Source organism: Nelumbo nucifera, chromosome 2 (assembly GCF_055504915.1).
Source record: "Nelumbo nucifera cultivar China Antique chromosome 2, China Antique-T2T, whole genome shotgun sequence".
Classification (NCBI taxonomy): Eukaryota; Viridiplantae; Streptophyta; class Magnoliopsida; order Proteales; family Nelumbonaceae; genus Nelumbo; species Nelumbo nucifera.
In genome coordinates this window covers 67,621,943-67,645,173 of record NC_142650.1, presented here as the reverse complement: position 1 = coordinate 67,645,173, position 23,231 = coordinate 67,621,943, and the positions used below count along the sequence as shown (strand labels likewise).

At 34.9% G+C, this 23,231-nt stretch overlaps 1 protein-coding gene across 1 annotated transcript; it reads right to left on the bottom strand.

Annotated features, from left to right (window-relative positions):
• Positions 1 to 9,939: 9,939 nt before the first annotated feature.
• Positions 9,940 to 10,986, bottom strand: LOC104601509 (uncharacterized). Its single transcript, XM_010264864.1, has one exon. It carries the CDS (start codon positions 10,984 to 10,986, stop codon positions 9,940 to 9,942), a length of 1,047 nt encoding a protein of 348 aa, XP_010263166.1.
• Positions 10,987 to 23,231: the final 12,245 nt, after the last annotated feature.

The following is a 23,231-nucleotide window of genomic DNA, read 5'->3' as shown; positions in this document are numbered from 1 at the left end:
TTCAAGAATGCACCACAAGAAAAGCATCTCTAGGCTACTAAACGTTTTATTCACTATGTCTCCACCACTACTCAGCAAGGTATCTTCTATCTTGCTTCTAATGATTTGATTCTACGGGCCTTAAGGCTATAAATGGATTGGGTTTACCCAATAGAACCAAACCGACCAAACTGATTTTGTTGGTTTCGGTTTTGTCATTTTGTCCCAATTCATAAGTTAGTCAGTTTTGGCTTTTGCTTGTTCTAAACCGATCTGGGCCTAAACCAATTATTATGTTAATAATATATTCAGATTTTCTAGTTTTATTGTAATTTTTATTATATTTTACGTCTAAAAGGGTAAATTTGACAAATAATATATAAGATAATTTTGGTTAAAAATACTTGATTTATTAACATACAAATAATATATTATTTTACTATAATTTTTTATTATTGTTATATTATCAAAAATCAAGTTTCAAATTATTAATAACATAAATAATTATATATGTTTCTATACAATTGGGTCCAATTAGGCAACTCCCGAATGCCCCGATTGTTAACCAAGATGGTTTTGGGTCTGTGATTTTGATTAATAATCAATTTGGGACTGGTACTGGTTGTCTTGAACCAAACCCAACTCATTAACAACCCAATGGATTTATTGTGATTCAGATTGGACTTCATACCCTCTGACAAGATGTTCCACCTTAGGTTATGTCACCATGGTTGGAGGTTCACCTCTTTCATGGAAGAAGAAAAAGTAGGTGATTGTATCATGCTCTTCAATCAAACCAAGTATCATGCAATGGTGGTGGCCTGGCTCAAATAGGCGGCCCTTCATGACCTTGGATTTCTCTTACAATAACCCATGCAACTTTTTTGTGGCAGCCAAATTGCTATTCACATTGCTACAAACCCCTTGTTCTACGAACATATCAAACATATTGACATTGATTATCACTTTACACAATAACACTTTTAGCTTTGTCACATTTGCACCAAGCTCCAGGCTGCTGACTTACTAAAGCACTAGGAGTTATATCAATGAAAACACTTTTTCCTTTCGTCTCATCTCTTTGTTAGTAGAGGTGTTAGAATACAATTGCACTAAGCCCTTTTTGCCTCTTTCATTGTCTAAATATACCCAAAGAGAAAGGACCTTGTAGTTTGGTTTGTCTCTATTTCTTCTATGTTGAAATTATAGATTACTAATGATCAAATCATTACAAACATGGGATTTGTGTTGTGACAATGGGCAATGTTTAAGAAGTCAAAGAGGTGAGCAAAATGTTTAATGGTTTGTAAGTATTGAAAACTTGCTTACAACAGAGAGAAGATGGTGTTAAGGGAGTTTTATATATACAATCATGCATTAGTTGGATTGTTGGGTGTTCCTCACACCCTACAAAACACAATTATAGCTTTGAGGTTTAGTATGTTGATATCTGAACCATCTGATTTATATGATCCTTTTCACATCTAAGAAGTGCATGCATCCATTTTTCAAGATGCAAGGAGCATGCAATGCTCCAAGAGGCTATCTTGGGCATGCTTGGTTCCATGGGCGTTTATTAAGAAAAAACGCTACCACATCAGTGCCACATAAGTGTTGGTGTTTATTGTGCATGAAACCACTGTTTGGTTTCAATGTTGATCAAATTAACACTACAAAACATAAATGCCTTGATTTCCATGAACCAAGCTGTTTCAGGAAGTTCCAAATTCTCGCTTCCCCCAACGGTCTAGCATTTCCTAAAACGTAAAGCTAAGCTGGTGATGATGTGTTCATCGATGTGGTGGGTCGTAATTCTGATCCAGTGCATTGTGGATCACTGTTCCACAAAAAAAAAAGACCTACCTAAAATCCCAAGCACAAACTTCGCTCTGAGAGGAGAACACATCGTCGTCACCCTCACAAAGACAACCTCTTCACACACTACTACTACGAATGCCAGTAAGTCCACTGTCAGCACCACTAATGCCACGGTTTTAAAAAGCAATTGAGGTGAGGCTAACCAAATGGGCCTAGCCTCAATTAGGAATGGCAACGGGGCGGGCCGCGAAAATCCCCATCCCCATCCCCGCTAACGGGGACAAGGTTATTCCCATCCCCATCCCCACGGGAATCCCTATCCCCACGGGGATCCCCATTCCCCGTGATTCTTTATAATGCTAACCATTTTGTTTTTGTTTTGTTTTTTATTTTATTTAAAAAATAAAAATAAAATAATTAATATTTACAATTGTATTAGAAAATATTCAAACATATTCAACCATATTTTTAAAAATATTCATATATAGATGTATGTTTACATATTTACATATATAACGTATGCATACATATATACATATATATATTAGTGGGGATCCCACGAAGTGGGGATCGGGGTCCCTGCAGGGCGGGGAGTGCTCTCCCCATCCCCGCCCCGTTCCCGCTAACGGGGATGAAAATTTCCCCATCCCTGTCCCCGCGGGGGGGAAATCATCCCCATCCTTGCCCCATTAGCGGTGGATCCCGACAGGGATCGGGGAAATGGGGAAAATTGCCATCCCTAGCCTCAATATCCTTTCTCTCATTCCCAAGGCTTAGGCCTTGAGTTGTTAGAGCCCTACGCCTTTAAGCCTTTAGCCTTGTGATGTGCAAGGCCTAAGGCTTAATTAAGGATATTTTTTGAAATATTGTTGATGGGAGTTACTACTAAATTATATGTTGTTAAAATAATTAAATGATAAAATTTTCAAGGATATAGTAATCTACCCAATTTCAGTTTATGCCATTAAGGAATCCACAACCTTCTTAAGAACTTATTCACTAAAAAACAAAGCAATAAGCTTTTACAATTCGACACATTCAACTATTATCAAATGACCCCTAAGTTACCTCATCCAAATGACTTACTTATGGACTATGTACCTAAATTAAAAGTCTAAAACAAACCAATGAAACTACAAAGCAATTTTTTATCAATAATGGAGCTACAAAGAATAAACCAACCTTGATGCTTTTAGACCATAATGAGAAAAAAAAAACCAAGGAAAAAAAGTATTAGAAAAAATATAAAATGAAAAAACAAGTTTGGCACTAGGGATATATGATTTTTTTAATAAGAAAAAATTTGCTAGCTTAGTCCTTGGATCGGGTCAAATTCAGGTTGGCTTGGGTAATGTAAATCTAGAAAAAAATAACTTGTCTTTCCTTCATTTTTTTCTAATAAATATAAATACATAGTTTTTGTTTTCTTTTTTTTTATGTTTGAGGCTTATGCCTCAAAATGCCTTGAGGCTTAGGCATCGCCTCTTTCACACCCAACTGCCTCGCCTCCACCTTTAGCCTTTTAAAACCTTAATTGATGCCGACATAGTTGTTCATCAACGATTTCAAATGACAAAATGTTTTTTTTTGTATACATGTATTTCTTGCCACCATCAAAGGTATGTCTGTCGGCTACTATTCATTGATTCACACACAAAGGATTGATTTGCATTGGTGGAGTTGTCTCTCCATTTTTCTATGATTCCAACAAAATATTGCTGGTGTGATTATTCCTTTATTGGTAGCTCCACCACCATTAGTTGTGTGAATGTTCCTTTTCCCTAAAAAAGCAAAATCCCTCACAAAAAATGGACTGAAATAGAGTGATGGTTCGGTCATTATTTTCAAAAGATGATTATGGCCCTACTAATCTCAAGATGGAGATCCAAAATAGAGTGTTCCTTTTCTCCAAATGTCATCCAAAACCACAAGAACCCTAGTCTTCCTTTTCTCCAATTATTCCCTCAGTTTAGCTGCTCTTAAATCCATATTGTCCTTATCTTCGAAATCTAGACCTAGCATACGTTGTTGAATACTCATCAAATTTGGTTTTTGGGACACCACCGCCATCACAACTCGACCAAAAATCCCATCTTTCTCAACTTTCTTGCTTACTTCTTCTATCAAAGTAGTCTTTCCAATCCCTCTCATACCATACACCCTGATCACATTGATTTTTGGATCAATCAATGCTTGAAACCCCTCCCCCCCCCCCTTCACTTTTGATTCTTTGGATTCATATAGAACAAAATCTTTAGTTGAAATTTGTTCCATGGTCAGTTGACTTGAAGGAATTTCATTTAGACTATTATTATCAGGGAGCCAATTCATAACTTCTTGTATAATGGTATCTTCTCTTTTTTCCATAGTTGCATTATAGGATTGATATCCACTTGTCTAACATGAGTTAAAACCAACAATCCTTGTATATGAACTCTTTAGTTCTCATTTTAAGTTGATCGATGGTGCCCTTGTAATAGATACAATAATTGATCTGCCTCCAACTAAACCCTCCCACTTTGATTAACAACCTAGACAAGCAATTCAAGATTTCCAAACCCAATTGGGATTTCTATTAATAAGTAAAAGGGGGAAACTGTAAAAGAAAGAAAAAAAATGAGTTTTTTCATCAACTTATGCTTTTTCAAAGAAACAAAACCAAATTAAACAGGAGAAACTCAATGGTAGCATAAATTTGCAAAGTAAAAATAGAGTAACAGGAGGTGTATAATTCCACTATGTGAAAGTTGTCATCTTTTAAAATATAACTTCAATTACTATGGATAACATTTACAGTTGTCATCTTATATCACAATTTGAAGCTCCAAAACATGAGGGTTTTGGATGACATTTAGAGTTGGTCTCTAAATGACTCAAATAGAAAATATATTCCAACCTCTATGTTTGTTTTACTAAACAAAGTAGGTGAAAAAAATTATTCTAAAATATTTCAATAATGTTTCTACTTTTTTACATGGAAACAAATGCAACCATAGTGTTGAGGGCCTTAGGTTGGACCTAGGTTGAGTCTATTAACTATACAATCAAGTTTGTCTACTATACAATTAGGTCAATTAACTATGCAATCAAGTCTTGCTTAGGTCTTGATACTATTGTGGTTTTTGCGAGGAGTCTTTTTCTTTCTAGTTTGGAGCTCCGTGGGTAGTTTAAACACTATTCTGTATGGAGTTGCAATTCAAACTGCTTGGGTTGGGTTACAAGCCCAGCCCATGTCCAACCTAGGGAACTAAAAAGTCAAACTGCAACTTGACCTAATTGTATAGTCAATAGACTTAGTCAACAGTCAAGTTGACCTAATTGTATAGTCAACAGTCAAGTTGCAGTTTGACTGTTTAGTTCCCTAGGTTGGACATTGGCTGGGCTTATAACCCAGTTTGAATTGCAACTCCATACAGAGTAGTGTTTAAACTACCCACGGAGCTCCAAACTAGAAAGAAAAAGACTCCTCGCAAAAACCACAATAGTATCAAGACCTAAGCAAGACTTTTGTATTGTTATTTTGGCTCTTTTTTTTGTTACGTTCACTCTAAGAACCTATGTGGGAATTCTGTTTCTTTTTTGCAACTTATGCTTTTACCATCTTTAGTATTTAATTAACAATTGGTGAAGAGAATAGCATAGCAAATCAACCATCATAAATGAAATTGGATGAAGAGATTACTATTGTTTAAAAGAGCATTGCCATTGTTTAAGAGAGCATATTGTTCAAGAAAGAATATATAGTTTCAATTCTTGAAGGTGCTTATGACTTTTATCTAAGGGATTAGTTAATGTTAAATGTATTCTTTGGTTTTATTTTTTGGGTTAGTCTGAGGGCAATAGGGAGACGAAGATCATTACAGTTAGTGAAGAAATTTGGAAAGAATTCTGCAAAATAAGTAGCATTCAAGTTAATTTGTTTCATATGTAAGTTGTGTAGTAAATATTGATTTGTGTGCATATCCGTAGAACAATAAATGGGCTAGAAAGAATTGAACAAAGGTTTATCATCACTGGGATGAATTGCATAACATTTATGAGAGGACATATGCATCTAGTGATCATGAGTATGGTAACGATGAAGATTCAGACATTGTAGTTGAGTAATCACAATGAGTGTATTTCTTACCTACATTCAATGACAATGAGCAAGACATACCATATACAAGTGAATCTCAACTTAGTCCAAACATTGAAGATGTTGGCGACAATGTTACACCAACACAAGTTCCTAAAAGGCACAAACGGATTGGAAACTTCCCTTCATTAATGAGGAAAGGAAAGAAGATACGTCTTCCACCGAGCATTGAGAAAACCCTTGGTAATTGGGCAGACGCTAGTAAGATAAAATATGAGATGCAAAAAGAAAAAGAACGCATGGTAAGGAAACAAACGGAAACTGACTCTGCAAATATGGAGACATGCATAAAGATTATAATAAAGTTGGTAATAACCTGATTGAACTTTCCTCATCTCTTGGCAATGGGTAGAAATATGACCAATACTTTTCGAATGTTGACAATAGAAAACACAAGAGGTTTTAGCAACACAATAATTAGCAATGTCGATAGTGCTGTAATGATTGGTCCAAGAGGTTTTTCTTGAAATTTTTTCTCTTTAAATTAGCACTACAAAAGAGATGAAATGTTAAACACCATTCCTCGACATTTTCTATTAAACCTCTTATTGATAAATTTACATAATCTTTTCTCCACCAATTTATTAGTTATGTTTACCATTGAATTTGTTTTTTGGTTGTACGCATGGTTTTTAAAAACAAACCGGAAATAGAAATGATCAGGGGACCGGTTTTCAGTTAAGCGGTTCAACTGTCCGAGTCGAACAGTTCGACCCATGACATCATAAATAACTTAAAAATAAATAATATATTTATAAACAATAAAAATAGCATAAAATTAAATCAAAAACAGAAAAATATATAGAAAAATATAGAAAATAAAACTATCTAAATAAAAAACAATACAGTACCAAACACATAGAAAATATAAAAATAAAATATAGGAAAATTCTAAAAAATATAGAAAAAACACAAAAAATACAGAAAACAAAAACAGAAAAATAAAACAAAAAAGTGCAGATAGATACAGAAAATATAGAAAAAAATACGGAAAATTGAAAAAAAAAACAAAAATTTGCAAATAAATACAGATAAATAAAACAGAAAAATGCAAAAAAAAATACAGAAAAAAAAACAGAAAACTGCAAATAAATACGGAAAAAAACATGGAAACAAAAAACAGAAAAATAAAAGAAAAAAGTGTAGATAAATACAGAAAAATACAAAAAATAAAATAAAACAGAAAATTGCAAAAAAGAATACAGAAAAATAGAAAAAGAAACAAAAAAATGTCAAGCTGGAGTTGTCAATTCAAGCTCAAAAAACAACAAATCATTTTACAAAAAAATAAAAAAAAAAGATAGGAAGAAAAGATGAATTGGTGTAGTTGCTTTTCAAACCTATAATCATTTCCTACTGGTAATTGCAAAATGGACAAATTTTCTTTTTTTTATTTTTTTGAAATTTAGAACATCTAAATATGACTAATTGAAAGTTTAAGCAATATACCAAAAATTGCAAATTATCAATGAACTTTTATCAAAAGTAATGTAAAAGAAGCAACTACAGTAACACTTAAGTTTCATAATGGATATCAACCTACTTGTAATGCATAATAGAACAATCAACAATGCCTCCAAGTGAACTCCATCCATCTTTTCCAGCCTTGCTAAAAATGTTGAATGCATAATTCGCATTTCAGAAAGTACATCAACTATAGTGGGATCAGCATAACTAAAACATATAGCACACTTATATTTGCATAAAGAAGCAAATAGATGCATAGACCCTTATGTTTCCTAATTTGTGCCTGGCATGGGTTTTCTAACAAATCATGCCCAAAACAGAGATATAAAAGATTGCACATCCTATGGCCATTTTATTTTTTTTGTATTAAAATAGAAAAATATTGTTTTCACTTACTCTCATGTAAATGTGGAACCTTAACTTTGATTCCATAGACTGCAAAAAGGACTACAAAGAGAAGCAAGCACAAGTTATTAGTTTAGTAACTTGTGAAAATCAAGAAATTACAAATCTAATGATGGGATCAACTTGCTGAAGTGTTTTCAGTTAGAGATGGCACAGTTCAGTTCGTATGAAGTTTTAGGAACTAACAGATCTTCATGATACATGGAAGACTTGCTTTATAAATGCCCTTACCTATACAAATGGAAATGGACCCCTTTAGATGGTCAAGTCTTTCAGAGTTTCCTCTGGACTTCGTATTCAAAAACACAAAGAAGACAAGAAAAAAAATTTTGCAAAAGATTCCATAGATATTGCCATAACATCATGCATTCTTAATTCATCAAACATAATACTTAGATACTCAAAAATAAAAAGATTATAATCATAAGTAATAAAAAGATCACAAACCAAGTTCAACAAGTATTAAACACAAATCAAAACTTCAAGTTCAACATAGAGTTCAGTTCACTAATTTAATCATCCAAATTCTCAAGATATATTGGCCCCACTTTTCAATGGTACCAACTACCAACCAAAGCCAGGTGGTATTTCACCATCATTTTCATCTTCATCTTTAGGGGGTTGTGTTTCATCTACATCTCCAACTTGGGTGTTGGCTACATTTTTCTCCATGATTCCCCATTGCTCAATGAAAAATTCATCATCATCATCTAAAGAACGAAAACAAAAAATTAGAACTCAAAAAATATCCAAAATAATCAAGTATGGAAATGTCATTTGAGATAATATCAATGATAGTTACCATCAGTCCTAGCTCTTTTTCTTAATGGTGATTCCATTATTAGAAGTGTTGTATCATCAACTTTAAACATATCATCATTCTCATTGCCATCAAGTAATGGAGGATCCTCATCATTGTGCACTATCCAATCTTCCACAACATCAGCATATTCATGCCCAATTGGGTCAAGACTTTTAGTTTTTCTCCTACAAATCAATAAATGATACATTAGATGCATTGAAAGCATAAAAAAAACAAACATAAAAGTTAAAACACTTACCTATCCATCACATGCAGGTTACAATGAACATATACTAGGTCATTGAGCCTCTAGTGCTCTAACCTATTCCTTCTCTTTGTGTGTATACGTTCAAAAACACTCCAATTGCATTCACATCTAGATGAGCTACACATTTGGCTAAGGATTTGTACAACAACCCTTTTCAAATTTGGAGTGTTACAACCAAATATCGACCACCATTCACCTATATGAAATGAAATAGAGTTGATTTAATTTATAAAATAAAATTGAAAATTGAAATAATAAACATGTTATAAGAAAAAAATATTTATTACCTGGAGGCATTGACTTAAATGCCTTCGCTAAGAAAGGTCTTCCAAAATTACCATGATAATCTTCAAAAAGAGTAAGCTCTTTGTTCAGCTTTATCACCGCATCATCTGATTTGATTGCAAGCTTTTCAATGACATCAAAAACTGCAGGCATAACATCCGGGGATTTAACTTTTGATTTTGGATCATATTGGAAGGCCGAGTAAAAATAATACCCTGCAAGATGAAGCCTCTTACCCATTTGTCTATTCCATCTTCTATCAATAATGTCCATGATTGGGCCATATTCAGCATTCTTATAATTAAAAAACTTTTTCATTGATTCTTTTTCCTTCAACATAGCACGATACATATATCCCATTGTAGGCCTAAACTCAGAATCTGCAAGTCTCAATGCACTAACAAGAGGTGATGTGAAACTTACAATCATTTTGCATTGTGCCCAAAATTCATAATCCAAAACTATTTGTATTACTTCATTCCTCTTTGCATCTTTGGCATACCTAGAATCAATAAAACTTCGATTTGTCACCAAATTTTGCAAATCGGGCATGCGCTTCAAAATGCTACCCAATGCAATGAAATTAGTTGCAAAACGAGTGGTTCTAGGACGTACTATCTTAGTCCAATCAGGTTTCTTCCTTAGCATTGAGAGTACAAAAATATGATTGTAGACAAATTTGTTAATTTTAGATGCACGTTGAACCACGTTTGCAACATAATCCATTTCCCCAATTTCCTTTAACATCAAGATTAGACAATGTGCTGCACAAGGTGATCAATATATCCATGGAAATTTTGTTTCCAACAATCTTCCTACAGCAACATAATTTGCAGCATTGTTAGTGACTACTTGAACAACATTTTCTGATTTTACCCACTCAATAACTTCCTTAAACAATAGAATTAAATGCTCTGTACTCTTGATTGTTTCAGAAGCATCTACAGATTTTGCAAATGTAGTTCCTATAGGAAAATACACTAAAAAATTAATCAATGTCCGGCTACGTGTATCTGTCCAACCGTCAGCCATTATAGTGCAACCATATGTAGCCCAATCCTTACAGAGTTTATCAGTTAACATTTGCACCTCCTGAACTAAATCCTTCAACAAATTGGTCTTACAATTATGATATGAAGGAGCTTTGTACTGTGGGTCAATAGTAGCAAGGGCATCCAATATATGTTGAAAATATTTTGAAGGCAAAGCATTCAAGGGAATACAAGCATCACACAACCACTTCATAACAGCACGGTCCACATGATTAATTGCTCCCTTAGATGTCAATACACTCTTAATTCCAGGTTGTGCATCTGGAGTGGTCCATGGAGCAAAATGTCTAGTTATTAGCCCTGAAGATGCTTTCCCCTTTCCCGATGATGTAGTTGGTTTTTTCCCTTGATAAGTATCATGTGTACTAAGTGGATCTAGTTCTCTAATCTCAACATCATCATCATTATCATTCCTTCCACACTGTGCTCTAGTGTCAACAAAATTCAATGGTTGCTTTTCACTTCTTTTTCGTTCATTAATTTCATTCAACGTTTGCTCCATTTTGAACCTTACATCATGGGGTACTTTACGACAAATTGCAATCTCACCTTTCCTTTGGGTAAGATGTTGTTTCATCCTATTAATCCCTCCCCCTTTAAAAGTCTTTTGACAATAAAGACATGTCATTGACTTTGATCCATTAAGAGAATCAACTTTAAGGAAAATATGCTCCAAAGCATAATCAATTTCTGCCCTATCATTTAATGAAATGGACTCTCGTGATGGAGTTGGATCAAATGTATTAGCATTTGGACTTTCGGATTCCATCATCTTAGTTCAATCAAAGAAACCCAACTCAAAAATAAATCCCTTCATACAAACACAAAATATAAAATTTAAATTTTAGAATAGCACATTGATTGACTAAAAAAACCAACAAAAATGTAAAATCACTCCATATAAGCAAAAAACTAATTAAGCAAATAATTAACCAAAAGGTAAAATCACTCAATTAGAAATGTGAGTAAATTGCTTGTAGAAATTTAAGCAAAACTTTCAGCATCTGATCATCACACGAAAATTAAGCAAAATTTGCAAATGAAAATTAAGCAAAACTTTCAAGCTTTCAGCAATTTTACGATATTGAGTTTGCAGAAAATATCAAAATACAAAAACGATATGTTTGCAAAAAATTAAAAAAAATCCAAAGAAAAAGAGATTTTAATATTTTATCATTCTTTGACATCATCTGATCATCATCATCATTCACATAGCAAATAAGAAAGGAATTGAAAAAAAAAATTAATAAAACAAAACTAATTATGCCAATGTGAGTAATTGAGTATGTGAATCTCTATAATTAATTAAGCAAAGAATTCAAAAAAAAAATAAGCAAGATTAACTAAACAAAGAATTAAGCAAAAAAAATTCAAAAAAAATCAATTAAACTCACAAAAAAATTCAGAAAAAAATTATACCATCGGGTCCTTCAAGGTTTCACTGTCGAGTGCCGGTAATGGTGGTGTGACAGTGGGCTCACCATTGATGGAGTCAGGCTTGGTCGTAGGCAAGTTGTCGTTGCAAGTGCTGCTCTAACTTGCAGAATCACCAATGCCCAATGGTGGTGTTACTGCCAATGCAAACTCCCCGCCCGCCGTTGCAAACCTGCTGGACAGCCGCTGCAAGCTTGCCATCCACCGCTACAAGTGCTGGCCGCCGCAACTCTTACTACTACTACCTACAAGTGCTGGTTGCCACAACTCTAAATAATGTAAACTCGCTGTCGCCAGTCGCCGTTGGACGCCGGAGGGAACTCAGGAAGGGTTAGAATGAAAATGGGTTCTAACCCTAAAGCTAAAGGGACTAAACATTTGAATTGGGTTAGCGATATAGAAGGTATTTTATTTTTTGTTTTTTTATTCAAAACATTGAAAATAAAAAGAGTAACTTGCGAACCGCTGCTCGGGTCAAACGGTTTATCAGTTTGACCACCGAGTTAGCGGTTTTTTGACCTTTTCAACGGTTTTTAATAAAACCGGACCCGGGGGCTGACCGGTTACTAGTTTTTCTGGTCTAGTCCGATTTTGAAAACCATGATTATACATAGCACAATTAATTAGATTTTCATACATAACTTCATATCCATATTTCTAACTTATTTTATGTTATTTTCTTTATAGGTTTAACATTCTCAAGGAGATACTTTACATGTGCAGATGGAGAAAATTTTGATCAAATTTCAAATGTCAAGTTTATTTCATTTTTTTGGATTGAGTTTAATGTATTAAAGCAACTTGAACTTGTAATATATTTTGAACATATGGATGTAAATGAAATACACATGAGATGTAATTTATTGTTTTAAGATTAAAATCTTTATTGGAAATTTGTGTCAAGTTCCAAAATATAGTATGAATTAAATAAGTGGTGTTTGTATTTAATACCCAAAAAATTTAAGATATAATTAAAGTTTTGAGGAACCGTATCTATAGATTCAAGTTTGTAGCTATGGACAAATTGAAATTGTAACTATAAATTCACATTTTTAGCCACGGTCATAAATCCAACCGTAGCTATAGATTCATAGTTTTAGCTACGGCCAACTTATCGTAGCTATATGTTAACTTTAGCTTCAGTTTTATTCATAGCAAAAGAACGAATGGTTATAAGTTTGAGCCTTTAGCTATGAACATGGACTGTAGCTATAGTTGGGTTTTAGCTATGAATTCTAGTGTTCATAGCTATAACCTATTGGCACCGCAACTATACCTATAGCTTTTTAACCGTAGCTGGTCCATAGCTATAGGTCTATAGTTACGGATTTTTTATCTATAACTCGAGGATGAGCCCTGACATGTCTTCTTAGCTTCAGTTGTTAACTTGTCTTTTTCTTTTTTTATACACTAGCAAGATAAAGGAAACAAGAAAACTTGTTGACTTGTCTTTAGTTGAGTTGTTATGCATTGTTTCTTTCTTTTTTTTTTTTTTTAGATCTTGTGATGCATTGGTTTTGGAGTTTTTGGGTTATTACATTTTGGGTGATTTATGTTTAAAGAACATGTGATTTATATTTGTTAAACTAATTCATGGATTATTTTATGGATCTCATGATGCAATTGGGATGCACATATATGGTTTGCAGTAGGGATTGCTTATGTATATTGTTGGTTAGTTGTGTGGTTAATTTTTGTTTGATGCACTCCACAAGTATATATTGTTGATCTTATAAAGATGTTTTATTGAGTAGTGTCCAAGGATACTAAGTGGTAAACTATCCATTATGTCTCCTCATAGTGGTTGTGAAACTAGGGTTGATAATTCATCCTCAAAGGAGGATGAGTTGATAGTCAATACTATTGTAATCCCATTGTTATTAGACACATATGCACTAAGAATAACTAGACAACCATGCCACACCTCTTCTTTATTTGGACACAATTATGTGTGGAAAGAAATACTATATGACCTTAAAAATCCAAATAGATGCTATTAATCATTCAGGATAGAATGCCGCATATTCAAAAACTTTGTTTACTTGCTCAAAGAGAGGGGTTTATTGAAAAATGCAAGAAACACCACAACTGAGGAGTCTTTTGTAATTTTCATGCTCACCATAAGCCAGAACGATAAAAACCATTTAATGGTCAAGCGATTCCAACATTCAACATGGACCATTAACACCCACATAAACAAGGTTATCAGAGCAATATGCAACTTAGTGAAGGATCTCATTACTCCCCCATCCTTCACAAATGGATTAAGGTAATGGTGGCCTCTATTTCTAGGATTGTATAGGACTTATGAATGGCACTCATGTCTCAACATGTGCACCACGTAATAAGCAAATCCCCTATAGAGATAGGAAGAAGGTTTGTACAAAAAATGTTTTCGTGGTGTGTGACTTCGACATGATGTTTAGATTCGTATACATTGGATAGGAGGGTTCAACTCATGATTCTAGGATCCTTGCAAAAACTATTGCTAAACCATACATCCACTTCTTAGAATCCCCTCAGGTGGGAATAAATATCTCCAAATCCTTACTACATTAATTCCAAAATTTCACTGCCATGATATATTATCACCATTAATACATGTAGGGAAATACTACCTTGTTGATTTCGGTCTTTCCAATGCACCCGACTATCTCACACTGTATTCTAGTTAGTCGTACCACCTAAGTGAATTCCATGGGCAGTGGGATTGGTTTAGAACCAAGGAAGACCTGTTCAACTATATGTACTCGTCTCTAAATTTTCAATATTGAAGAACATTCCATTCTATGATCTATTCTTGCAATGATTCATAGTCATGCATGATTCATTACATATAACTTTATCAAGAGAGGTGCGTAAAGATGAACATCTAAACTTATGGGACAATGACCAAATGGTGGACGATGAAGAGAGTGAAGTAAATGGTGGGGATGGTGGAAATGATGGTGCAAGTGCTTCAAATAGCAATTCACAACACAATACATTACAAGATTAGATTGCCAATGAGTTGTGGAAGAAATACCAAATGGCACACTAAGCTTGCATGTAATTTGGAGTGATGTTCAATCCACATTAACTATACTTTATACAATTATTATGCACTAATATGGCTTGACAACATAGCTTAAGTTTATGGTGGAAGACATTTTGTAGGTTCATTCCTGTTTTAAATTACCATTCAATTGCATTATAATACTTATTTATACAATTGTAATATGTTCCTATATATAGAGACTAATGGCAGAGGGAGCTATTTTGCCAATGTGCTCATGCGGAAAGGGATAAATGACATTACACATGACTAGGACTGAAAATAACTATGGATGGTGGTTTTTTCGTTGTTCATTGTAAGGGAATCATAAGGGATCTTTTATATGGATAGATCAGTACCGTGAGATATACCCCACACCACGTAGGGATGCCCCAAGCCAATACCATTTATTAGCAGTTGTACAACCACAATCTAGCAACGGTTACATTGCTTTGGTAGCTTGTTGTGGTTGTAATATTATGTGCTTTACATTTTGGGCATGGGTATGCATGATTATTCTAGTGTTCAAGTTTATGAAGTAGATTAATAAAAGTATAAGACCTGTCTAGCAATAGCAATACAGTCTTGGTAGTATCAATAACTATGTACGGATACTTATTAGATGTTCTAGTGATATAAGAACTCTAGGGAAGCATATTTAATTCACCTATATACAAAACACTTGTTTAATTTTATTAAACCATATAAGCTTTTTTTATAATTATTAAATCACATGATCAACTTGAGTGGTATCAAAAGTTATCAAGCAAGGGGATTGTGTGTAATTTGGCTTGACTCATGAACACTTTGTTTAAGACAAAACAAATGCAGCCCAGGTTATCAAACATTCAAATGAATTTATGAATTTTGTTTTGCAAAAGAAAATCAAAAAGAGGAAAATTTCAAACAGAAATAGCATTGTCTAGAGCTGGAGCGGAAGTGGAAGCTTCTTCACCTAGAAGGAAAAATGGCTCCGTTTGTATCCTAAACCGGATGACTGGATGAGAGGGAGAAACTTTCAGGATTCTCTGTAAATCTCTCCTCAAGGCTGGAACTCAAAAAATGAGAGAGAAAAAGAGTGAAACCAATTTCATTCTTCAGCACTTCATTTCTTAGAAAAATGAGAGAAAAAAAGAGTGAGTAATAAAAGAAAGAAAACCTGTTGGACTCGAAGTTTCAAACCTCACACTCTCAGTGATCTAAAGAGATATGGTTAAAATGTCAGATCTGAACATGGATGCATGCTCGTGGAGAGTGGAGTTTCATTTCGACAAAACCTTTGCCGGAGATGATGAAGAAAATGGCTGAGCTTCTAGCCACTGAGGGGAAAAACATGGGGTTGGGGAAGAATGAATCATGGACCGAAAAACAACAAAATTGGGTGTTCCATATGTTTGAGGAGTGCCATTTAGTGGATCAATGCCAACTAAATTTGATGATTGCAATATAGTGTTAGCAGTGACCTTTAGATAAATTTATCTATTTCTTTTTTAGTTCTCTCTTTTAGTGCTGAAAAGAAAATCATTTGTTATATATTTATGTTATCCTAATCACTTGGAAATTCTTTGATTTGGGACCTTTCCAATGGCATCCACACAAGCCATGGATAAATGCCATCAGGTATCATGACGCAAATAATCCTCAAAATTTAGCTTTAGGCCCCATTCTCTTTTACACTGTGTTTGGTTTGAAGGAAAAAGTAGGGAAAGGAAAGGAAAGGTAGGGAAACCTTTACAAACCTTGTATGAGTTTCCCTACAATTCTCTTCCTTTCCCTACCTTTTCCTTCAAACCAAACAAAGCCTTAGGGAGGTTACTTTCCTAGGAAATGCATTTAAGCATGTTCTTTTGTTTTCTAGGTAAATAAGACAATGACCATTTCAGCCATAAAAAGTCATTATTAAAAGGGAAAATTTCGTCTCACCCAAGTGCTGATAACTTTACGCCAAGGTGGGAAAGTTAATTACCCACCTAGGAGATGGGTATTACTTACCCAGATAAGTGGTACCTAGGGAAAATGATTTTTTTATGAACCCCACATAAGTCTGAAAAAAAGAACATGGATATCTTTGGTCAATGGGAACCCAAACATTATTGACCAACCTTCCCCTATCTCAAAATCTAAAAAACAAACAGGCCCTTAATATTTTCATGTCTCTTTATAGCTGAGACTAAGAGATATTGGTATTGGTGCTGGTGCTTGTGGTTTGAAGTTCCAGCAAATAGTAGACAAGAGTGACAATTTTAACTTCCCGGAAGTGCCACAAGGAGGTGAAAGGAAGGTCATGGGTCGAAAGATCTGCAATAGGCACAGGGGCTTCATTGACAACCACTACAAAATCTATGCAGGAAACCTTAGTTGGCCTACTGAGTGCAAAAGTCATCTATGACAGGGACTCTGGTAGATCCAGGGGGTTGTACCATTTACTTCTGCATAAGAGGCACAATCTGCCCTGTATTCCATGAATGGAGTGGTAAGCCCGGTTTGACATGGCAACTGAATTTTAAGCATCTATTTGTTCTTGAGTTAATTGTCATGCAATCAGGAACTGCAAGGGTGCCATCTACGATTGAATATGGTTGCAAAAGAGCAACTCCTTGTTAGACTCAAACACCATGGAACAAGGCAGAAAACCTAAATTGTAGTGAAATTCAATCTAGTATTAGTACTTATTAAGGCTCAGTTTGGAAATAGTACAATTACAAATTTACAGAGCACAAAACCTTGTATTTTGTATGTATTTGCACTGTACATATTTGTATTTATACTCCTTCCAAACTGAGCCTAAATAAATTATGTGAATAATGAGCTTATTTAAATATACTTCTCAAGAAAATGAGGAGTAGAAACATAATACATGTTTTATTTTTGACTTGCATTTATTGGCTCCTCATCTTCTTTCCATCTTTGCAAACAATAACATTTTGAAGCTGGTGGTAATTAAAACCAATTGAAATAGATATTTACAGATATATCAGAGGACAATAGTTGAGTTCAGATAATTCTAATTATCATAGTTATTTGGATTGAGAACCACATGGCTATATAGTCTTAGGTCCATGTAGTTGGTAGATGGTGGTATTGTATGCATGGTTTTAAAAACTGACCTAGAAATGAAATAGCTTTGGCCATTGGTTCCCGGGTCAAACGGCCCAACTGTCCCGTCCAAATCCCATTCAGGCAGTTTTGGGGTCCATCCTGGAGCTGTGACTGATTTTTAGGTCAACTGGTCTAACCGTCAAGTCCAGTCTGGTTATCAAAACCATGATTCTATGCAAGAGTGTGGCTATTAAGGCCAAAATTTTCTCTTCTCCTCACATAATTGTTCATAATCTGCTCGGATTGTATATGAGTTCATGCAGTGCAGCATTGAATATTCACTTCAACTCTTCATGTTAGCATGTCTATGTCATAGGAGAAAGAATAAAACAAAATAAAATAATAATAATAATAACAACAACAATCATAATAGTTATAGTAGTAGTAGTAAAAGAAATGAAGCACATATTTTTTTGGTAGAAAATAGGATGAACTACACAAAAACAGGGGGTAGCTCTACCCCAAGAGTCAAAGCAACAAATAAATAAAAGATCTTTCAGAAGAGCGGATAGACAGAAATATAGAGGAGCTAAAGGAGAAGAAAGAGCCTGATTCGCCAATCAATCCGCTGCCTTGTTCGCTTTCCTAAAAGAGTGAGAGTATGAGACGCTCCCCTCGAACCTATCAGTTGACTTTAAACACTTAGAAATGATGGTCTTCAGCTTCCATGGGACAAAGATCTTTCTCTTTACGTTGATGGCAATGTTTTGAGCCTCTCATGATGCCCAAGCTTCCGCAACATTAATTGAAGTCATGTCAATGGAATAAGCTTTTCAATAAAAAATGCTGCCATTATGGTCCTTGACAATACACCCAATAGCACACTCCCCATCTACTTTTTCGGAGACATCAAAATTTATTCTGATAGTGCCCAATGGAGGGGGCTTTCAATACATATGTTTCAAGGATTTTTGGGAGACTTGATTGCTTGAAGCATCATTAAGACCTGTAATTAATTTGAATACTCTAAGTACTCTATCAATAATAAAGGGGGGAGGAGAATTTTTAATTTGAAAGGTTTTTCATTTCTATTTTTCCACAAAAACCACAGAATGAGACTATATTTATCATAGGATAACGATTCCCTTTGGTTTTTATCTTTTGAATGTTTCTCCACCAATCAAAGACAGATTTCCAAAATTAGGGTCACTAGAATTCAGATTAATGGTGCTCCAAACTTGATTGGAAACTACAATTTTTCTGAAAATATGATTAATGTCCTCATGTTCACCACAAAAACTAAATGCACCATCAATGTTGAAATTGAAGAAATAGTTGGTTGGCCATGAGTGTGGGGTTCCATACCCACACTCAGGCTCTAGTATGTGTGGTTTCATACCCACACCCAGTTGTTTCTAATTTCTTTTATTAGTAGTTTCTATTTTCTTTTATTAGAAGTTTCCAATTTTTTTTAACTTGGGCCAGTTGGCCTTATTGTTTCTAATTTTTGTTTACTTCCTATTCTTGTAAGGAACCTAAAGCTATAAATAAAGAAGTATGGGGCGGCAGATCATTAACCATCGAACCCCTTCTTTCTTTTCTCCTCTCTTCTTCTTCTTCTTCTTCTTCTCTCTCTCTCTCTCTCTCTCTCTCTCTTCTCTTCAAACCTGTATTACTTCTCTAATACAGTAAATAGTTCTTATTATTCTTTCAAGTTGGTATCAGAGCCTTCAATTTAGGGTTTCTCATGTGGATTTAATTCAGCCAACCACATGAGAATTGTTTAGGGCTGAAAGTTCAGAAAGATCCTTACTTTGGCTAATTCTTGGAGGTTGAAAGAAGACTTTAGCAGTTGTCCTAAGATTGGAGAGAGCTTCTTATAATCAGGAAGAATCAGGCAGGAATTGAGTGATCAAGATCGATTCTTGATCAAGATTGGAGGTGTCAATCAGCTTTTTCTTGGTTCTTTGATCAAGATTCAAGGTGCTAACAGTAATCGATTGATCAAGTTTGAAGACTGAAGGTAGCAATCAATTTTCTGGGCATTTTTCTTCATAAAGTAAGCACCTTTTCTTGAGATTGATACTCAAAAGGACTTTGTTATTCATTCTTAGATGTACGGATAGAAAATCTCATGACTGATATAAATTAGTCCAGGACTGATATCAATCCCAGGACAGTAGTTGATTGTTATCTAATTGCAAAATCATTATCCTAGGTCGGCTGTTATCAGCCTTGAAATATAGTTTTTCTTGTCACAGTAGTTTAAAGCCTCTTCTTAACTTAGAATGGAGTACAAGAACCAAGGGGAAGGTGCTTTTGGGATTGGTGGTTCAGGTAACATGACTACAAACACCTTTTAGATTACAACTGTTAAGTTTGATGGATCAAACTACTTGAAATGGGCCCAATCAGCCATGATGGCTATTGGGGGTAGAGGAAAATTGAACTTCTTGCTAGGGGATGTGAAGGAACCCTCCAAAGAGGACCCTACTTATGCTAGGTGGGTCCAAGAGAATTTTTTGGTGATGACATGGCTGTGCAACTCTATGTAGCCATACATCAGCCGAAACTACTTGTGGGCCAAAATAGCTAAGGAAATATGGAATGTTATGAAGGAAACCTACTCTCAGCCCCTTAATGTTTGTAGGGCTTATGAGTTAAAATGTGAGGTTAAAAATCTGAAGCAAGGAGAAAAGTAGGCCTCTGTTTATTTTTCAACCTTAAAATCTCTGTGGCATGAAATTGACCATTTTGAAACAATTGAGTGAGAAAGTCAGAAAGATGCACAAATATATAGAAAGCAAGTTAAAATTAACAGAGTTTTTGAGTTCCTAACTGGTCTGAATTCTAAATATGACATTGTGAGACAACATTTGTTGACAAGAGATAGTGTGACTTTATCACAAGCCTATTCCCTATTGCATAGTGAAGAAACTAGGAGAAAGGTTATGTTGCAGCAACAGCCCTTCGAATCAGCCTTGGTAGCAGTTAGACCTAAATTTGGGGGGATAAGGAGAAGAAGGAAGCTAAGAAGGACTTAGTATGTAAACACTACAAGAAACCTAAGCATACTAAGGACACCTGTTGGAAGTTGCACCCTCATCTAGTTTCAACAAAGCTTAGAAATAAGAAAGGGAATGCTAATATGGATGTCTACACTGATAGTACAAGTTCATCAGGCACAAGAGGCATTCCTCTAAATACCCTAACTACAGTCTGAGCTGCTCTGACTCAACTAGAAAATGAATTTAGTAATTCAGCTCAACCTACATTAGCTCAACAACCTACTTCAACCCTTGCTCATATAGGTAGAAGAGCTACTGCTTGCCATGCTTTTGTCCCAGGTAATATTAGACCTTCCTAGGTAATAGATTTAGGTGCTTCAGATCATATGACCAACATATCTACTCTACTTAGCACCTATTGTTTATCCTCTGGGAAAGACAAAGTTTCTATTGCTAATGGTTCTCTTGTACTAATTTCTGGGAAGGGAGACATCAGATTATCAGATACCATCACCATATCCTCAGTTTTGCATGTTCCCAAGCTTAGTGCTAACTTACTTTTAGTTAGTAGTATTGCTAAAAATCAAAACTATTCGGTAACCTTTTTCCCTGATCGGTGTATTTTTCAGGATCTAGAAACAAAGAAGGTGGTTGGGATTGGTCGTGAGATGAATGGAGTCTACTTGTTGGAACATTCACAGGGGGAGCAGAGTGAAACAGGGAAATTGTTTGTTTCTTAGTATTGTAGTAAGATTATGCTTTGGCACAACCACTTAGGTCATTAAAGAGTCCTTTTCCAAACTTGTTTGAGTCAGTAGAAGTGTTTGGGTTAAAATGTGAAAGTTGTGAACATGCAAAACATAGTAGATCATCTTATCCTTTAAGTAATAAAAATAGCAGCCTTCCTTTTGAGATTGTGCATACCGATGTTTAGGAGCCCTACCGTACTCCCACCATGGGGGTACAGATATTTCTTATTATGTGTTGATGATAAGAGGTTCACCTCTGGATATTGTGCATTTGTGGGGGGAAATCTTGTTTCCTAAATAAGCAAGAAACAAAATGTTGTTACTCGCTCCAGTATAGAAGCAGAATACAGATCCATGGCCAATGGTGTTGTAGAAGTGTTATGGATGAGATCCTTGCTTAATGAGTTGGAGGTTGATTATAAAAAGCCTCTAATGTTGTATTGTGATAATCAAGCTGCAATTAATATTGCCCACAACCCAATACAACATAACAGGACTAAGCATATCAAGGTTGACAGACATTTTATCCGAAAGCGAGTCACATCTCAAGAAGTATGCCTTCCTTACATTGCTTTAGACATGCAGTTAGCTGATCTCTTCACCAAAGCAGTCACAAAAAGCAAATTGGAGGCAAATCTACACAAGTTGGGCATGGAAAATATCTACTCCCAACTTGAAGGGGAGTGAAGAAATAGATGGTTAGCCACGAGTATGGGGTTTCATACCCACACTTAGGCTCTAGTATGTGTGGTTTCATACCCACACCTAATTGTTTCTAATTTCTTTTATTAGTAGTTTTTAATTTCTTTTACTAGTAGTTTCTATTTTCTTTTATTAGAAGTTTCTAATTTCTTTTAAGTTGGGTTGGCTGGCTTTATTGTTTTTAATTTTTGTTTATTTTCTATTCTTGTAAGGAACCTAAAACTATAAATAAAGAAGTATGGAGCGGCAGATCATTAACCACTGAACCCCTTCTTTCTTTTCTCCTCTCTTCACTATTCTTCTTCTTCTTCTTCTTCTTCTTCTTCTTCTTCTTCTCTCTCTCTCTCTCTCTCTCTCTTCTCTTCTCTTCGAACTTGTATTACTTCTCTAATACAGTAAACAATTCTTCTTCTTCTTTCAAGTGAAACCTCTGGAAATGAGGAAGGCTTTTGAATGAAGACTTGCGTTTATAAGAAAATTTTAATTTTTGGTGTAAGCTTGAGTCCCCAAATTTTATTTAGGACTAAATTTGTTCCCCATAGACTGTTGGACATGATGCTAGCCTCCTTATAAGTAAATTTTATAGTTAAATTGACCTTGGAATCCAATCTCCAGATTAATTTATCTTTTCCAGCTCTCGAAGGGAGGAAGATGGACTTAATATTAGTCCATACAAAATTTGGAACTCAGTTTTTTAATGAGTTCTCCTTCCACGCTCCCCTCTCATGGTCAATGAAATCAGAGACAAAAAGACTTTCTTCTTCCATGGGGATGTCTCTGTTCACAAAATCCTTAAGGGGCCCCTGCTCAAGCCAACTATCATTCCAAATTTAACATTTCTGCCATCACCAATCCCCCTGCTGAGAAGGGGTCTTGAGTTTAGGATGCCTTTCTAAGCTCATGAGATCCCCTTTTTTGGGTTAGGGTTCCAAAAATCATCTTTTATTAAATATTTGTAAATCACAACTTTAACCCAAAGATTTTAATTATCTTTCAAAATTTTCCAACCTAGCTTGGCAAGACAAGCCTCACTCACCCAGTGGAGATTCTT

Coding starts and splice junctions, on each gene's coding strand:
- LOC104601509 (XM_010264864.1), bottom strand. CDS start 10,986: ATGATGGAATCCGAAAGTCCAAATGCTAATACATTTGATCCAACTCCA.